The following is a 21,391-nucleotide window of genomic DNA, read 5'->3' on the forward strand; positions in this document are numbered from 1 at the left end:
GACAGAGCTCTTAATTCATGCGGTCATATCTTAAAAAGGAATGAATCCTTAGATAGGATAAGATTAACTTTCCTTAGTCGAGGTCTAACCCCGAGAAATAGAAGCCGCAGACACATCTCCCCCCCCCCCTTTTTGGGGGAAATGAAGAGTGTCTTTGAGAACCTCGAATGGACTTCTGACTAACACTGCTGAGATAGAACTTCAAAGCCCTGATTGCCCAAAGAAGTTTATCCTCATCTTCATGACTACCAGTTTAAGAAAACTTGGAAACTTGAAGGTAGAAGCCATATAGAGGACTTGATATTAAGCAAGGAATCCTGGCTGACACAACAAAGTGAAAACGACAATAGATCCAACTGGAATTGGTCGTATTCAACAGAAAAAGCATGAATTTCACTTCTCCGTATGGTAAAAGCCATAATAAGAAGGAAAACCGTCTTAAAATTATATTGGAACTGTTAATAAGCCTGATGAAAAAGGTTCATAGGGAGCTCATTAAGCATCCCAACATGTTACACAAGTCCAAACCGCTTAAGAAGGTAAAGGAAACGAAAAACATAGTGTTGACGTTCCATAGTTTGGATCAGTTCCAAAATAGGTTAGACAGCACAGAGTTGCGATGACTTACACAAAACAAGGTATACGAAAGCATAATCTCTATCCTTTGATGAAGAAAAGAACAAATTTCTTATCATCAAGAAAAAGATGAGAAAAACCTCTATGTATCTAGCAGAGTGATTAAGGTAATAACTATGCTCTCAAATACCCAGTAAAAAATGAATTTCCATAGAACCTTTATACAGTTCTGATGGAATTATCCTTGCACAAGTAACAAGGATTGAAACTCTAACAGAAAAACGTTCTTCTGTAGAGATAACTAAAAGTTATTAATGGCCAGACATGTAGTGACACATGTTTGGATCAGTAAAAATATGTCTCAGTGAGACATGATATTTGACCTGTGAAGAAGTTTCCTGAAAATAATTGTACAGGAGACTTAAAAGGTCGTAGAACCATAATCCCATGGTTCATTAAGTATATTTCATGAAATTATGGCAAAAACTCAGTTATTGCAAAAACTCACCAAGAAGGCAAGATATTCCAGTTAATGTCAATGGACGAATGTATAACAATCGCACACCCTGCTGGATCGATTTCTGTGAACTGCATTATTGACGTTGTTCAGCATACCGGTATACACTGCGATATACAATCGCATAACGCTAATAACTAGGCCTAGCGTTTGATGATAAACAACATTCTTTGATATACTATGTACACCATGCAACTCGTCTGCAACTTCACTGCCGCGCATGCGCAATTACATTATTGAACCCAACGGAAAAATAATTCGAAAGAAAGAACTTCAGGACAAAACGTCCAACAGGGCGTTGAGACGAACTGGTATGAGAAAGACGATAGAGAAAATTAGTTGTTCTTGCAAAGAACGAATAAGTTCCTGATTTCCAGTTACAAGGAGTGATAATATGATCACCTCCGTGTCTGTAAGTAAACCACGACCGATGTGTGATAGTTGAAACCATCACAAAGGAATCGTGAAAATGTGTCGTAAATGAAAAACAGCTAAAAAGAATTTTCGCTTTTCAAGATGTAGATGTGCAGGTGATATTCGTTAGGATACCACATAATTAAGAAAATCAAGATACTATGTTGTATGTGATCGTCCATAACCTTCTCTGCTCACATCTGTATAAGATGTAAGGAAGGTTGTGGTAGAATAAACTATATTCTTGCCAAGATAATCTTCTAGTCTAGACACCACTGAATAGTGGTAAATAATGACAAAAAGATGGAAATCTGTGTCATTAAATAATCCCGAGATTAATACAATTATCTTAGGCCACAATTAAAATATTGTTGGTTTGCCCTTTACCGACCCTAAATTTTACAGGTGGGTAGGTAGGTAGGAAAATTATTTTATTTTATTTGAGAAATTATATTTTTTATACACTAATAGTCTATAAATATTTAAAACACTGTTATTAAAGCACTGTTGCAGTGTACGAAGCCCTATGTAGCTTAACATTATCTTGTTTGCTGTTTCTTGCATATATTAATATCAAATGCATGTTTGTGTGTTATTACATTAAATATTTGTTCATTATATGATGTTAATTGATCAAATGCATTTGTAATTATTTAACAGCCAGACAGCTTTTATTTTTAACTTAAACCTTTCCCTTAAATTGCGCTTAATTAGCATGCAACAAGCGTTGAAGGAGTGTAGAAAGACAGCCCAAAGCCTTTAAAGGAAAAATTCAGACATGGCGAAAGACCGTCACATTTTACAGGCCAGACTTGCCTACCAGGAGAAACAATTCACAGGCCAGTTGAAATTTTTACAGGCCTCAATTTTAAGTGTTTGACCGGTTAGTGCATAGTCTCCTCATGGCAAAGTAAATTCATAAAAGGGCAAACTGAACATTATTATAAAGCATTATTTCTTCTTGAATGCTCTGAGCTTTTATGAGAACAAACGTACAGCTCAGAGGGTCAATAGCTGAAAGTTGTATTATTGCAACTAACATAAGCATGAAAACTTGATTTTGGGAAATAAATTAAGGGTGTTAGATTCAGTTTGTGGATATATTAACGCTTTAAACATATATACTTAAGCATGAAAACTTGATTTTGGGAAATAAATTAAGGGTGTTAGATTCAGTTTGTGGATATATTAACGCTTTAAACATATATACTTGAGTGTTGTCGATGTATTTAGCTAAGAGACATTAATATTTTAAATAAGTTTACCTTTACATATCCATTTCACTAACATGCCATTACAGTAAACTGTTTAGTGTGGCAAACATAATAAAGCAGAATATGCACATGAATCTGATTAAACACAGATCCACTTGCATATAAATCAAATCATGTTTGTCTTTTATTTTGCATTTTCGAACAATAATCCTGTAACTGTTAGATGTATTTTTCCTTGCGAGTAGACTGCATTCCAATTTTCAAACACTTGTTCTGTGACATTCAGTTCATACATTTCCAAAAAAAGAGAGTTTTATTTGTATCTAAAACGTATGCTCCATCGTAGAATGACACGCTCTTTTCATTAATCCATACTATTTATATGATGTCCGTCGTAAATTCGATAGTCATTTGTCCTCGCTGAGCATCGTTATTTCTTTTCATTGTCCTCCGTCTTAGATCATGTTAACAGCATGTGTACAACGAACGTAAACTCGTATATGTCCGACTACTTTCGCGAACCAATAGTTAAGTATGATGTCGTTCGGTCATTTTCACGGAACACCGCCGATCGCGATGCTGGTTATAGACGCTTGCATTACTGCCTATATTGTGGCGTATGAAATTCCAACCATCGGAGTGACCTAGATCGGTCAGGGGCGATAATAATAGACAGGGATATAAATACGCGCACGAATAAATATTGCTGTCGGCTCTTTTATGATCGTCGAAAAAAAACGAAAATAAAAAAAATACGTTTTCAGAAATCGCAATAAAAATTTTTGGGTCGGGGGGTAAAAAGTGGGTCGGTCGGTAAAGGGCAAACAAACTCAATTTTAATTTAGGCCTTAAAAATAAAGCTGAAACGGACGTAAGAAAAGACGTCTCAGCAGAAGGACCGGTGACCGGACCGGTAAATACCGACCGGTGACCGGAACCATTTGTCAAGGATGGGTGGGCAAAGAAAACACGGCAAGCCGAACTTTCCCACTCCAAACACACTTGAAAATTGGTACAATAGGACAGTGTTAAACACTTATAAGTTTATGACCTATCTACAGAATATAGCCTCTTCTTGAACCAATAACAGGCGCCTTTAAAATCCTGGATAATACAGGTCGCGAAGTCATCGATTTGCGAAGTACGGAAATATGATTGATAGTGGTACCTCCGGAATCGGAGGTGTGATGGCAGAAAAAGGTGAAAACCCTAGGGGTAACCTTAAGCGGGTCCACGCTTGCTGGTAGAATGCATGGAAGTCTTAAATTCTGACTTGATTAATCCAAATACTTCAAGACTTCTAACCGGGACGAATTCCGAAAGGAATACGACCCGTTATAGGAAGACGGCCTGTTATGGCCAGAAGTGTAATAGAAGAATAACTTTAAGATGAGGTCCCTCCAGATCCTAGGATCTAAGATCTGAGTTCAATAGGTCCTAAGCCATCTACAAGACTGTAGCCGCTATGCGGTCAATCTGATAGGCAATCCTATGTATCAGAACTCTTACTGATTCCAGTAGCTTGAAAATATGCACTGCCGTAGGAGCAATAGAAAAGCAGAAGTCGATACAAATGTCGTCTTGCTAATCCTGCTAGCGTCATTAATGTGTCCCAACTGTTCCGTGACACTGACTGCAAAGTCTGTAGCCGACAGGTAAAGGCGGTTAAAACAATTCATCCTTCGGGTCTCGAACATAAATTAATAGATGTCAAATAGTAATGTTCGACCTCAATGCTAGTTTCCGAGCCCACTTCAGCCGATCTATCTGCAAGACCAGTAGTCTGCATGTAGCCGGTTGAGATAGAAGTAAAAATAACAGATATAGCATGATTTGGTAACCGTCGCTAGTAGAACATCAGTATTGAAAAACACAAAAAGTCATGTAGATTGTTGAATCCATAAAATATAGTATTCAATACAAACATTGCCAGGGGTATACAACTATGTAATGTAGACGATACCCGTGATACTAAAAATTGACCGATGAAAACACAGTGGAATACCGGTAATTGGTAAGTGGTGACCGAACCGGACCGGTCAATGACCGGTAACTGTAGCCCGGTGAACGGACCAGTCATAATATGACCGGTGACGTTACCAGTTAAAGACCGAAAAATGGTGGAATCCATATGGTCTGTTATCAATGTCAAGCACTGCTCGGAAAAGAAGATCATGCCAAAAAAATCCAATCCGATGGCGATGAGACATCACTTATTCTGACCGGTGATCAGTGATCGGTGATTTGACCGATGAATGGTGACCGATGTCCGGTGATCGGGACCGGTATAATATAACTGCGTCAGAATGGAAATATCTGGTGCAGAAGAATGACCATCCACGAAGTCATCTGATAATGTTAACCAGAAAACAACGGTAGATTATCAGTATCAATAGGCATAAGTGTCCTTGTAGTCGTAGTGGAGAAAAGAACAGCTTATCCCGAAGCCTGAATGTTAAACGAACTAGTGTTCGTATACAACTACGGCTCGGTGACTGCAACATGTGTGGATGCCATAAGAAGAACCATCACACGTGGAATGGAGACATGATATTCCTAAAGGAATAAAATGGAGAACGTCGATATGACCAGTAGGATCATTAACGCCTACGTGAGAAGTGGCGACATCCATATAACTTCGATGCCGAAATATTGTTCGGCTACGCTGGAAATATTGTCTTCTACAATATTGTCTCCGTGAGCATTGACATGATCGCTTACGAGCGTATCAACGCCGAGAACTGCTCAATGAAGGAGAGGTATGTTCGATAACTATCCAGTGGTGCTCAATGCAGTCCGCTGATGTCTACGTGAAGGTTGACGACGTCCTCGTTTCCTGCGATGTCGAGATCTGGATCGGCCGAGATGTGGATCGGCTGCGATGAGACCGAGATCTTCTAGAATAACGTCTCCGTGAGTGACGACGTGATCGCTTACGAGAGCCGCGACGATGAGAACCGCTCGACGAAGAAGCGCGTGTCCGATGTCTAATCCTTGATGAAGACGATGTATTCAACGAAGAAAAGGAGAATAATTCAATGAAGAAGACCGAGTTCTTCTTCTTGACCGGTGACTGGTGTTATCGGTGGCAGGCCTAACTGATGACTGTTGACCGGTGACCGGAGCGGTGATCAATGACCGGACCGGTGACCGGACCGGACCGGTGACATGACCGGACCGGTGACATGACCGGACCGGTGACCGGACCGGACCGGTGCTCAATGACCGGACCGGTGACATGACCGATGACCGGACCGGTGACATGACCGGTGACCGGACCGGACCGGTGACATGACCGGACCGGACCGGTGACATGACCGTTGACCGGACCGGTGACATGACCGGTGACCGGACCGGACCGGTGACAAGACCGGTGACCGGACCGGTGATCAATGACCGGACCGGACCGGTGACATGACCGGTGACCGGCCGGTCAGACGTCGATCAATGGTCCGTGATCAACGTCCCCGGTGACGTACCGGTCATATCATGACCAGTGTTGTCACCGGATAATGACCGTATGGCGGATGCCAAATGGTCCGGCATTGGTCGATGTCCTTGACCAATGCCATCGGGCAAAGACCGGCTGACGGGTGTCGCCATATGGTCTGATGTTGACCGACTGTCTAAGAGACTTAGCATAGTACGGTCGCGATCGTGCCCGATACCCGGTGACTGATACTGCAACTATCATCCATGATCTGCGAAGTCACAGGGTATTTATCCACTCTTGTTTCTGCGACCATCATGTAGTCGAATATATGAAAAACAAGAGCAAAGCATATTCAACCATAAACTGGTCACAGACCAGATTATCATACGGCACATAAAATCATTATTTGACCATAATGAAAATTATAATTAAACTGCCGTAGATCATAAATTAAACAAAAGTTTAATTCAAAACAGATGAAAAATAAAATGATGATCAATTAGATTGTCATACGAAACGTTAAAATCATTATTGCACACAATGGCAAATGATAAACAATCTGTCAATAGAAGAACACGCTTTGCACGATCTCGTAACACATTAGAAGAACATGCTTTGCACGTTCTAGCAATGTATTAGAAGAGCACGTTTTGCACGTGGTCGTTCGCGCCTGAAAACACCCAGCATGGTAGAAATAAACCATTGTTCGATAAAAACAAGCATGGCTTACCTTTTACAAATGAAACAAAATCCATTAAATCCACACAAATTAATCCGAATGAGAAATTAAAAGATAAATAACACAATTTATTTATTCAAAACCCCAATCAACCAAGTGAAAAACAATATTTTAATTCAGAGCCGTAAAAGACACGCATACACCTGGTTGATCCGGAAAGAATATTGAGGATTGGTTACCGATTTTTGGCTAGGTTGCATTGCACTATGTTTAACCTGGCCTGTATTACGGTATTGAGGTGGCGGATTTCCAGTTAAAATTCCGGATGAGTTATTTCCCCTTGGAAAGTATAAGCATACGATAACAGGTCAGTATTTATGACATTAAAATAAAAATCAACAACTTTTGAAAATTTTTGAAAGAATAAACTACTTACATATCTGAACAATAGTGTCATCATTGTCAACAAGCACATTGCATTTCAAGCATATCACATCCTCCGAATTATTGTCAAACAATACCCACTATGCCTGTATGATTATCACTTAATTGAACTCTTTATTTCAGACAATAACAAGCAACACTTTTTCAAGAATCCAATTCTATCTAAATAATTTCAGTGCATAGAACTTGAGTTTTTCATTACAAAGAGGCTCTCCTGTATACAACATCCTACATTTCCTGGGTATATGATTGTGATCAGTTCAGAAAAAGTTGAAAAATATACAATTGTATGTAGACTTAGATCAAAGCCATGGCATGGAATTATACATCGCTTTGTTGTTTCTTTTTTGAAGAAGAAGGAATGGATTTACCAGTCACCAAAACGTGTTCACATGTTTATTTAAATGTGAGGGTTTAACAAGTCTCCACAAAATATCATTCATTGATATCTTGCATAAATCCAATAAATTCAATTGCATATACAAACACAGAATTGTAACAAGGGGCCTAAAGGCTTAAGTGCGCTCTCCTAAGATCCAAAGAAACTTAATTGATCTAATCTGTTTGTGTGATGTTAGATCATGATGTGTTATAAATAACACATATTTTATGTGGGCAGTGGCATTCCGGTTATTAATAATTGGAGCAAATGTTTTGACCAAGATTGATAATAATTAAGGCAAAAAGAAATCTTTTTGATGGGCGATTATTTTGAAATCATCATTGAAATTTAAAAATGTTGTTTATATTTTTGTATCAAAGATTAATATCAGACAAAATTCAGAGACTATTTAAACAAAATGTTATCTTGATAAAATAGCATAAACTGCTTAAATATTATTAAATATAAGCATACCGATTCTTAACTTTAAAAAATATGTAACATAACAGATATTTTTTGTTGTCAGTTAAGTAAACAAGATAAGTATTGATGCCATACATGCCAGACGTCCCGATCTTGGCGGGACAGTCCTGCTTTTGGGGTGTTTGTCCCGGTGTCCCGATGTAACACTATTTGTCCCGACATTCGAACAAAACGATATACGCTCTTTAAGTTCACAATAAAATTCCCTATTCAAGCTCCGTCTGGCTTTAATTACCATCGCTAATCCCTTTATTGCCCCCTATTAATAAACCATATCTACTAGTCGAGTGATCCAGTGTTGTTTTTGACACATTATCAGCGATACGTCGGCACATTATTGATTTTATCGGGCATTCACACCAGCGTATTTTAATGATAAGAGTCGTTGCTAGGGATAGATGCATCGTAGTGCATTAAGCAGATTGCTTTTGTATTTCATGGCCCAAATCAAGTCCAAAGATACTATTATTACGCAGTATTCAGTGTATTATATTTCAAACAAAATGAGCGCTGACCGATACCAGAGACATAAATTTACTTTCGTTTTTGGCTGATTTTCAGAAAATAATTTGTACATATTACATCAATCTAAAGTTAGAGTTAATGGATAATTGGTTGAATAAAAACAGTGCTTGATGTGCGCACATCCCGTTGAACGTTGCCTTAGTCACAAATGGGTTCATCTGCATAGTTCATAGTGCACATGTTTGTTTACTTCCGGAAAATGGAGAACGTCTGTGTTCATGCAATTCTAAACACATTTATCATCAATATTTGCCAGAAATTATGAGGTTTTGTAAATAATTAGCTGATTACTGACTTCAGTAAAGGTGGCATGAATGATCATTTAAGGTGTCCTGCTTTTTGGTCAAATGTCCGACATTTTTAATGGACTGTCCCGATTTGGACCCGAAAATTTCTGGCATGTATGATTGATGCAAAGCATCAAAGGGCGTCGGGAATTTCAGTGTAAAAGGCACTCAATGAAGTTACATGGAATGATTTTTTTTTTCTACGGTAAATATTAATATATTGGCCGATTATTTTAAACAAAATAAAACAAGACACTGGTATAACCATTATCTATAATTTTGTGTTATAACCCCCAAATAACCATTATTTATGATGTTGCGTTATATATATATAATAACCCCCAAATAACCATTATCTCTGATTTTGTAATGTAACCCCCAAATATTTCATAGTGCATTTAATTAACATTGGTTTCCTCTTTTTTTACTGGCATCCGTGTGCAGTTTTCATTAATGGAACAGAACTGCGTTGGTTTTAAAAATCTGCTTCATCTTGTAAGCATACTTTCATATTTTTCTCAACTTCAAGGGGAGATGATTCTGAACTTATTCTTATGTTGCTCATTTACGATAGGGGTTGAGTACTCATTGATATGAAAACACTGTAAAAGTTTGAAAACAAGGGCTGTTTGTAAAACATGCATGCCCCCCTATATGGGCTATAAATTGTAGTAGCAGCCATTGTGTGAATACGTTTTTTGTCACTGTGAATGGTGGTGGTGGTGGTGGTGGTGGTGGTGGTAGTAGTAGTAGTAGAAGTAGTAGTAGTAGTTGTAGTAGTAGTAGTAGTAGTAGTAGTAGTAGTAGTAGTAGTAGTAGTAGTAGTAGTAATAGAGTAGTAGTAGTAGTAGGTGGTGGTGGTGGTAGCAGAAGAAATAGTTGTAGTAGTAGTAGTAGTAGTAGTAGTAGTAGTAGTAGTAGTAGTAGTAGTAGTAGAAGTAGTAGTAGTAGTAGTAGTAGTAGTAGTAGTTGTAGTAGTAGTAGTAGTAGTAGTAGTAGTTAGTAGTAGTAGTAGTAGTAGTAGTAGTAGTAGTAGTAGTAGAGCAGAAGTAGAAGTAGTAGTAGTTGTAGTAGTAGAAGTAGTAGTAGTAGTAGTAGTAGTAGTAGTAGTAGTAGTAGTAGTAGTAGTAGTAGTAGTAGTAGAAGAAGTAGTAGTAGTAGTAGTAGTAGCAGCAGCAGCAGCAGCAGCAGTAGTACCAGTAGTAGTAGTAGTAGTAGTAGTAGTAGTAGTAGTATGCATTACAAAAATGCAGTTAGCCTTACATTTGGTAAAATTTAAATATTTTACAAGGGAGGCAAATCTGTAACAATAAATTTAAACTTATTGCATTTGTTTCCCCTGTAGTGTATTACCTCCCCTGTCCTGCTTATATTAATATTAATCAACAAAATTAAACATTAACACAATATTTAATATACAAAATATACAAAAAATCTCATATTCTGATAATATTTTTACTGATCCACTGTATTTTACTAAAAGGATGATGTTTCATTGGACTGATAATTATAGATTTAGGATTACAGACCAGTTGCTTCAGTAATATTGTTCAGAGTGTGCCCTGTTGGCCGCGTATGCATTCTTGAATTATCATTCAAAAAACCACTTTACTATTTCGAGTCACCGTGACCTTGGACCTAGTGACCTCAAAATCAATAGGGGTCATCTGCCAGTCATGATTAATGTACCTATGAAGTTTCATGATCCTAGGCCCAAGCATTCTTGAGTTATCGTATGACAACCACCTGGTGGACGGACCGACAGACAGACCGACATTAGCAAAGCAATATACCCCCTCTTCTTCGAAGGGGGGCATAAAAAATTGAATGAAAACTGTAAATTGCATAAAGAAGCTGCATTTCACAATACTTTGAAATTTAGTAAAAGATCATAATAGATTTATTGCTCCAATATTCATCATTTTCAATAGGGTTTGAGTAATACTGATATAAAAACACTTAACAAGTTTGGAAAGTTTCAGACGAAAGTTGTGAAATCTTTTAAACAAGTGGTAATTGTTTACTTTGTCAAATTGAATAGAAAAAAATTCTGGACTTATTGTCCCGATGTTTCTCATTTTAAATGAGGTAAAAATGCTCATTGATATGAAGACACTGTAAGTTTGGAAAGAATCTGATGAAAAATGTTGACATAACCAAGCAGTTTTTCACTTTTATTTTTAAATTCAAAGAGACATAATTTTGGACTTATGGTCCGATATTGCTCATATAGAGTTTGGATTGGGTCCTCATTGATAAAAAAAAACCTGTGCAAGTTTGGGAACAATCGGATGAAAATTTTGGACTTCGAACAACGATTTCAAAATTTCTCATATTCTAAGGAAGATAACTATGGACCTAATAGTAAGAAAATGCTAAAGGGCCCATACCACCTGGATAGTAATACCTGTCGCGCTTCGCGCTCAATATGTGGTTCTTAAAAAAAAACTCCAAGGAGTGCTTGACTCTAGGGAAACGGGTTGCTGGGACACAGCTCCTCCTTGATAAGCGGCTGCTTCCTTTATCGCAACTCATTTTTACAATCAATAATACGTGTTGTTCTTCGCGCTCTATATGTGGTAGGGATAGTACTTAGGGCCTATGATAGACAACCATAAAAATACATGGATAATAGATGTGCTGTTTGCATTTATTTGTTAATATAAAAACATGTGTACTTGTTTATAAGATATTTAAGTGATGTAAGAAATTTTAATTAACATTGTCACCACGCGGCATCCATTAATTTTAATAAAAATGTCCAATTGTAGCAAAATGGATTTTAAAATGTCAACATAAAATAAATTTTTATTATATTTATTAACCTGACTGAAAAAAATTGTCAGCCGCAGAACTGTTCCGTTCTTGCCAGAACCCGGGATTGAACCGGGGGCCTTTAGATGATTGTTGCGTAAACAACTTCAGTCTAACGCTCTCCAAACTGAGCTATTCCGGCTGACATCATTTATGTACTGCTATTTGGTGAAGTTGTGTATAGCGATCGTTATTACATGTCTATTAATAAACTAATACATTGTACGTTTTTGTACCACTACGCCTTCCAATAAACTTGCTTGCGTGATAGGTCGTCAAATATCGTACTACATTGATTCTCCACTAAATAAGCAAATTAGTAAAACCACAAAGTAAATATAATTCGATTATGTTTTGTTTTTATACAAAACCAGAAAGTTTCGCGTATTTGCCCAGTCCCTGTGATCTTTCCCCTGTGATCAGTTGTGGATCAGTTATTAATTAAAACAATTAGCTTTGCATTATTGGCTCTAAATGTTGTAGTAAAATTAATAGACACAAATGCAGTACTTATTTACACTAATTTACACAAAAAATCACCACTATGCAAGATATTCTTAAAACAAAAATATATACATTGATCTGTAAAATAACTTCTCCACCCATAAGCCAAAAAAAATGCATTACATACTAGTCGCCGCTCTCCAGAGCGACGCCAATAATACTCTTTGAGAAAAAATGCTTCAGGAGAACTTCCACTTGTTGATCATGCCATTTAGGTACCAAAATAAAAAAAAGGTTTTCACTTACTTTTTTGCAAATGATTAGATTGAATTGTGACTTATCTAAAACTGTAAAATATGATACCATACAATAAAAGCATCAACTCTTTGCAGCCAGGTTTTACTAACTTTCTCAAAAAAATTATTGGAAGAACAAACATTATGAGCAAGCTTCATGATAATTGGTTAAAAAGTAATTTCTAACTTGTTCACAATCTTTCAATATATTTTAACTAGACACTATTCTAGTTTTTGACCCCACATGACCAAGTACAGATGACAGTTGAAATTTCAAATCAACAAAATTTAATATCAATTGCTTGACTGATCAAGTTTCAAGACTTGCCCATAATATGAGTCGTGTTCTGAGAAAACTGGGCTTAATGCACAGGCTAATCTGAGATGACACTTTATACACATACATTAAGCCCAGTAATCTCAGAACACGACTAATATTGTCTTTAGAGTGTTCACAACGTAAAATAATAATGACTGACTGACATGTCACTGCACACACAAGACAATTTTACAAGCCTCATCATCATCATCATCATCATCATCATCATCATCATCATCACCAGCATCATTAAAAATAAATAAAAAAACATAGCTTGCACATTAATAAATGGATTCCTTATCAGATAAAAAGCAATATCAACTTGTGTTTAAAGATTGCTTTTAAGCCAAAATAACAATATAAACTTCCAAATACTCTAGCTGTCAGCTATGATTTTCCACTGCATGACCAGAATTACTTAAAACTTTATTGACATATCATTTAAACATATGGTCTTAGAAAGTTTCATGATGATTGGGAAAAAAGTGACTTCTAGAATGTAAGCAAGGTTTCACTTAAGCCATTTAAGGAAAACTGCCCCACTCATTGGCCATCCTATTTTTCAATGGACCAAAATCATTTTTCAACTCAGACATTAGAACAAATATTCCAAGAAAGTTTCATCAAGATTGGAATAAACATGGAGATTTATAGTATTCACAAGGCTATAATTCAGAACAAGGGACAAAATTGTCACAAAACCAGGTTTTCAATTTAAAAAAAAAGTCTGATAAAGGGAGACAACTCAAAATGTGCATTGCTTCTGATAGTTACCCCCCTTGTTTCAAAATCAATATATTTTTAGTTGTGGCGACCTTGACCTTGGAAATATTGGCGTAATTCTTTCGCGCGACACACCGTCCAATGGTGGTGAACAAATGTGCCAAATGATTTTAAAATTCTCACAATGAATGACATACACTTCAACACCGTTATTTTGAAGTCGTCAGGGCCTTAAAAAAACTTCGGATTAATGATTATTCGAAATAAACATTTTACAGGCCACTTCTTTGATTCTGTTATAATAAAACGTTGTGGAATTTGCATGGCTTGGTTACAAGCTACTATTAATAATTGTTTACTTTAAAAAAGTAAACTAGTCAGATTGCAATAGATTTCTACTTGTAACAAACGAAGGAATAAAACGATTCTTGTTCTTCTTTTTATGTTTTTTCTAAGTGCAGAACATATTAAATATAATGAATATGCAAATAGCACAAATTATCAGACCATATAAAACATAACGAGTAGCACAAATTGTCATACATGTAAATACAGATGAATACATTTTCAGAAATAAATAAACATTTTTTGTAAACAAGAGGCGATGTCTCTCTGAACAGCACTTAACTGGACGCGTGTAACATATTTCTCCTATTGGTCAAGGATATTGAAGACTTCACTTCTGCCCGTGTTTTGCTCGCAGAAGGTAGAGTTTATATAAGATGAATTTTATTGGACAACATTTACTCAGACCTATATAACGTGACACGTTTATTTGTTACTTAAGAATGCAAAACTACAAAAATAGTAATTATCGGCTTTTGACAACATTATAAAATTAACACGCTACGCGCACTAGACGACAAGGTGTAATTATCAACTTTTGATGCGCCACGCCCAGATAACAAAGGTGTGAAATTATGCTCAGCGTTTTGCAACTTTGACTTCGATTAAATATTGACAATTAGGTGCAAATTATAGTGTTGGGACCGACAGAATCACTTCGAATTAACGATTTTTTTTCAGTTTAACGAAGTTCGGATTAACAATGAAACTTTGCATTAAACAAAGAAGAACCAAAATCGGGACCGCAAAAATACTTCGAAATAACGGTGACTTCGGATTATGGGTGTTCGAAATAACGGTGTTGAAGTGTAGTTATGGCCAGGAAAAGCTATTTATGGCATTGTTTGACCTTTGAACTCAAAGTGTGACCTTGACCTTGGAGTTATCGACGTAATTCTTACGAGCAACACACCATCTAATGATGGTGAACAAATGTGCCAAATGATTTTAAAATCACATAATGAACGACAAAGTTATGGCCCGGACAAGGTTGTACCGCCCGCCCGCCCACCAGCCCGCCCGCCGACATTCGCCAATCTAATAAACAGTTTTTTCCTTCGAAAAACCTGGTTAAATATAAAAAAACTACCACGTATCCTGGTGGTAATGATATTGAACAGATCAAAACTATTTTCTGCCTTGGCCAGACTATCATTAGACAAAACTATCTTAGCAAGTTTCATGCAGATTGGACACAAAACAATTGACATCTTGAGTGTTCACTCTAGCAATGGCCTTCCCCAGCCCATGCTTAATACTTTAATGCGCTGGAACCGAATTTTAAAGGCCTTTGCAAACAGTTTGGATCCAGATGAGACGCCACAGAATGTGGCGTCTCATCAGGATCCAAACTGTTTGCTATTCTGATAGTATTCTTTGAAAAAATTATAAGAAAATGCTAATTTTAGAAATAAAGCAGACACATTTTAGCAGACTACAAATTTCCCAGCATGCAAAGGGTTAATTTGAAAATGACTTCAAATTCGGCAGGGATATGATTGGATCACATGACTTTTTGTCAGTTCAAAGCTGTTTTCAATTTGACCTAATGATTTCGTTTTTGAGCACAAATGACCCAATTTTGAACTTAGCTGAAATTTCATAGAGACTCATGCTCTGACAAAGTTGAACAAAAAATGTGGACTCAATAGAGTGCTCACATGGTAAAGGTCAACGCATGACCAATGAAGCAAAACACACAACAGGGATCTCAAAAGCTCACCATGTGCACCGTCTACTCAGAAGAGCTTAGTATAACCAGTACTTAATTCAGGTAATCTACAAGAACGAATTTTTCATTTATTGCTAATACATGCATGGACAAATGAACTACATGGATTAGGTATGGAACATGGACTTGGCAGTGATCAGTGAACAATTATAGCTAGGAAAGGGTTAAAGCTAGCATACAGATGCAACAATGATTTTGACTTGATTCATTATTTCAAAATTCAATTTAATACATACACAATTTCATGGAAAAATAACACTTTTTGTCTCTATTTTCCTAAAATATTGTTTATAAATGTGAGATGAGAATCAAGATAATTGCATGATCTCATGCTTAGCCAAACAGGTAATGTTCCAGAATTTACCCAGAAACCGTGACAAAAAACTGTCAATACATTCTGTAAGTTTAAAAACAGCATTATGCCATAAATGGCTAAAGTACTAATGCAGACGTCTTATTATGTAATGACATTGAATCAAGCCCAACCAGTGCATTTAGTGTCACATGAAAGCTATACCAGCACCAAAACAACCCTAGAAAGAGGCCCACAAATGTGTCCATAACTCGTCTGCTAGAGTTTTGACCACAACTCAATAACAAGAATTGTTACTCCAGTGCAAAGTCCACAACTCAAGAGTTTTGGCCATAATTATAAACAAGAGGACCAGGAGCGCCCTGAATCGCTCACCTGACTAACCAAATACAATCCCAACCCATTTTTTATCAAGATAAACATTCTGACCAAATTTCATAAAGATTGGATGAAAACTGTGACCTCTCTTGTCTACACAAGGTTTTTTCTAATAGTTGACCTATTGACCTAGTTTTTGACCCCATGTGACCCAAATACAATCCCAACCAAGATTTCATCAAGACAAACATTCTGACCAAATTTCATGAAGATTGGATGAAAACTGTGACCTCTATTTTCTACACAAGGTTTTCTATTATTTGACCTTGTGACCTAGTTTTTGACCCCAGATGACCCAAATACAATCCCAACCCAGATTTCATCAAGATAAACATTTAGACCAAATTTCATAAAGATTCGATGAAAACTGCGACCTCTATTGTCTATGCAAGGTTTTCCTATAAATTCACCTAGTGACCTAGTTTTTGACCTAGTGACCAAGTTTTTGACCCCAGATGACCCAAATACATTCCCAACCCAGATTTCATCAAGATAAACATTCTGACCAAATTTCATAAACATTGGATGAAAACTGTGACCTCTACTGTCTACACAAACAAATTGTTGACAGTTTTTCTATTATTTGACCTATTTTTTTTCCCCAGATGACCCAAACACCATCCCAACCCAGATTTCATCAAGATAAACATTCTGGCCAAATTTCATTAAGATTGGATGAAAACTTCGACCTCTATTGTCTATACAAGGTTTTCCTATTATTTGACCTAGTTTTTGACCTAGTGAACTAGTTTTTGACCCTAGATGACCTAAATACATTCCCAAGCCAGAGTTCATCAAGATTAACATTCTGACCAAATTTCATTAAGATTGGATGAAAACTGCGACCTCTATTGTCTACACAAGGTTTTTTCTATTATTTCACCTAGTTTTTGACCTAGTGACATAGCTTTTGACCCAAGATGACCCAAATACAATCCCAACCCAGATTTTATCAAGATAAACATTCTGACCAAATTTCATAAACATTGGATGAAAACTGTGACCTCTACTGTCTAAACAAATTGTTGATGATTTTTCAATTATTTGACCTAGTGACCTAGTTTTTGACCCCAGATGACCCAAATACAATCCCAACCCAGATTTCTTCAAGATAAACATTCTGACCAAATTTCATAAAGATTGGATGAAAACTGCGACCTCTATTGTCTACACAAGTTGTTTTTTTATATTATTTGACCTATTATGTGACCTAGTTTTTGACCTAGTGACCTAGTTTTTGACCCCAGATGACCCAAATAATCCCAACCCAGATTTCATCAAGATAAACATTCTGACCAAATTTCATAAAGATTGGATGAAAACTGTGACCTCTACTGTCTACACAAACAAATTGTTGACGGACGCATGCACGCACACACGAACACACAACGGACGCCGGACATCTCACGGTCACATAAGCTAACCATGTCACTTCGTGACAGGTGAGCTAAAAAATGGTTGCAACCCAAGAGCTTGGGTAATAAGTCAATAGCAAGTTAGGGTTGCAACCCAAGAGCTTTGGTTATAAATCTTTAGCAAGGATGGCATCTCCAGAATTGTGGCAATAACTCTAAAGTAAAGGTTAAATCTCCAGAGCAAGGTCCATAACTCTACAGCTTTGGCCATAATTCTAAAGGAAGGGTTAAAACTTAAAAGCAATAGCCATAACTCTAAAGCTTTGGTCATAGCTCTGTATTAAGGGTTGCAACTCCAGAGCAAAGTCCACAACATCTGGAGCCTTAGCAATAACTCTAAAGCTTTGGCCTTAACTCTTTAGCAAGGGTTGTAACTTGAGAGCAAGGTCCACAACTCTGGAGCTTAAGCCAAAACTCTAAAGCCTTGGTCTTCACTCTATAGCAAGGGTTGCAACTGGGGAGTAAGGTCCACTGCTCTTGAGCTTTAGCAATAACTCTATGCTTTGGACTTATTTCTATAGCAAGGGTTGTAACTAGAGAGCCAGGTCCACAACTCTGGAGCTTTGGCTATAACTCTATAGCAAGGGTCATAACTCTTGGACAAGGGCCATGACTTTAAAGTAAGGATCATTATTCTGAGGCTACCTTCTGCAGAACAGAGCCCACTTTGTCCCCTAGTGTGAGTTGGAAAGGCACTTTGACAATGTCCACAACAGACAGGCTAGCAGCCTTATCAGCAAGGTATGCTGCCACTTCCATGCCTGCAAACAGGGCCAGTTGCGTAGATAAAGATCTGACACAATAACCTGAGGGTGGAGGTCTTCGTTAATAACTTCTCTTTTTTTTATTGAAGCTATGAGAGTAACCATATTCCTTGTAGAAGTCATTAATGTTCACAGAGGTCCTAGTAAATTCATGTTTAAAACACAAAAATAGTTTAATTATTAGAATGATATAAAAATATATTTAAAACAAAAGGGAAATTATATACTGTGAAACCATTATTAATCGTCAGGCATTAATTTTCATAAATTTCGTCAGTCAACCGATCGGCGAATTTAAGATCCTAACGAACAATCATGCTCTATGTTTGAACAAAAACAAACACTAAGTTGAACAATATTTTAAAACTTTACCATAGACATGAGGCATTAAATTCCAACACAATCCATGCACACATTCACTGCTGTTTCGTAATCAAGATTAATCCGGTTTTGACACAAAGGGATGTAGATTACACAAGGTACTTAACTGACACGTTACACTTCTTTAAAACGCGTGTGCAGTACAGCTGTATCGAATGCGTTGACTTCGTTTATGTAGAATGGTAATGAATAAGCGCTAATTGTTTATAACTTTATTACCCATTAGGTGCATTGTGTTTTTCAGGGGTGTTGCATATAAGCCATCACGCAGCGAATGCCGATGAAAGACAATAAACCAAATGAAAAGATGACGATGTGTGATCAACATGCGTATTTATCACATATTAATAAAGAATATTTTAATTGCTGTTTGTTGTTTGATTGTTTGCGTTTTAACCACACTTATTACTATTTTATATGTATCAATTTATTTATTTTTAAATTATTGACATTATTGATTTATTTACCGGTAGTTTACTTTTTAACAACAAACACACACATAGAGTTTATAATTTTAATGTCGATATCAGAATAAAAAAGAATTTTATTTGAAAAAAACCACTTAACAATCTGGAACCTCCAGATTACGATACGATTGTTATCAGTATGGCAATTATAATAATAGAATAAGACTAATTGGCAATTGGCTTCGTTGTTACAAACACTCGTTAACGGTTATTCGATCCCACTTGTCCGCTAATCATAACAATGAACGTGTGAATTGCATACATTAAGAGGGTCCATTACTGTCCCTTGATAACAAAAGACTAGTTAATTGGCATGTGACAAACAGGCCCCACCTCCTGCAGTGATTCTCAACTGTGTTCCCGCATTCGTACCACGATTTTTTGCAACTGCGATTGATCGCGAATTTGTATTACACACAAATCGGATATTGACTGACGCAATTTTTTTAAATTCAAAATCAGAAATCGGCGAATTTAAGTGCTGACGAAATCGTCATTTTTATAAAAATGACGAAATTTTGTGCTGTCGAAAATAAATGGTTTCACAGTAGTTTGTGTTTAAGTACCAATTTTAAAACATTATTATTTTTATATTAATTATAAGAGTGGACAGCCTAATGTAAATTGCATTACTAGTACATGAATAAATATAATTGTTGCATTTTATTTATTATAATATTTGTATAATTGACTGAAACAGACTTTGGTTTGTTGTTAACAAGTGTCATTTTGCTAAAACAAAAGCTTCAGTATGCATAAAAGCGCCAAGTGATGGACAGTAATAGTTTAGACATGTTGCACCAAAACAATTATTTAAACAATCTGAATGCCCCACAGCAAAATATCTTGAATAAACTTCATATTCCAGGCATATAAATAATAAAGAATGACCTATATGAACAAAAATATTAATACATGTCATAAAAAGCACATATTTTACAGACTCTTGTTGTAAATACCCACATTAGAAAGCCACTAACAGTATATATGTGAAGCCAATGACATTTTATGAAAATGGGGAGTTAACCCTTTACCACTTAGATATATATTTTGACGCATTTGTAGACCCAAAGAAAGGTAAATTTAATAAAAGACCTTTATTACTAAATTCAAGTATTAATGGTTTCATTTCCAACCCTTAGATACTGTTGGTCAGCAAACAGCATAAAACCTGAACAGACTGCAAGAAACTGTAAGCACATAGCCATCTTCACTTTGAACAGACTGCAAGAAACTGTTAGCACATAGCCATCTTCACTTTGCTTCTGAGTGGGAAAGGGTTAACAGCTTCCAAATACTTTTTTTAAATATACAATTTTACCAGTTAATGAGTTTGTTCTGAAATCAATTTACAATCAAATTCCAAAGGACACTGATTTCATCACACATATCACAGGACTGCAAAGTGTACTCATTTTTCAAAATGTCCATTTTGGCTGTGCTATAGAGATCATGTAAAAAAAATGATTCACATAATACCAGCAAAGTTTTGATGTTATTGATCATGAATGTCAATAACCACATCATACAATAGCAATAAACATGTTGAGGCCTACCTACAACAGTATGTAGTGATATGTCTGCTTTCACAAGGCAGTTTGACATATTAGAATGATGAAATCACAGCACTGCAACTTCATATTAAGGTGAAATACTGAATCAAACATTCATTCTCAAATAGTGAAAGTTCGTATTCATTGCAATATTTACATTATTATCACAAATATATTTAAATATACACAAAATTTCCCTTGTGTTAATGCAAACATATAGGCACACAAAAAGTTGTTGCTGTGTGATTTTTTCTTTAGTTTTATGTCTGATTCCGAACACAAACTATCAAGAAAAATTCACATTTGTAAGTATTTTCCCAAAGAATATTTACAGTAGGGGCACACCTACCAATGAAAGAAGACCCTATGATGACCACATGTTTCCCTTTAGCTGCTGCAGCAATGCTGTTGGCGTCATCAGGTGTACGTAGAGAATAAACGTTCTCCAGGTCTACACCTGGGGTAGGCAGCACTCGCGGCCTGAAACAGTCAC

The 21,391-nt window shown here is 36.5% G+C and overlaps 1 protein-coding gene across 7 annotated transcripts in view; it reads right to left on the reverse strand.

Moving 5' to 3' along the window:
- The window catches only part of LOC127832535 (apoptosis-inducing factor 3-like), an 82,446-nt gene that overhangs the window by 12,168 nt on the left and 48,887 nt on the right, over positions 1-21,391 (reverse strand). For 6 of the 7 annotated variants that reach the window (XM_052358061.1, XM_052358049.1, XM_052358078.1 and 3 more), the window contains 2 exons: positions 21,248-21,378; positions 18,379-18,494 (listed from right to left, as the gene is read on the reverse strand). In XM_052358061.1, coding sequence (XP_052214021.1) covers positions 18,379-18,494; positions 21,248-21,378 — 247 coding nt within the window. The remainder of the gene's footprint in view (positions 1-18,378; positions 18,495-21,247; positions 21,379-21,391) is intronic. The other variant, XM_052358054.1, reaches the window with a different exon arrangement.

The sequence above is a fragment of the Dreissena polymorpha genome, chromosome 1 (assembly GCF_020536995.1).
Source record: "Dreissena polymorpha isolate Duluth1 chromosome 1, UMN_Dpol_1.0, whole genome shotgun sequence".
Classification (NCBI taxonomy): Eukaryota; Metazoa; Mollusca; class Bivalvia; order Myida; family Dreissenidae; genus Dreissena; species Dreissena polymorpha.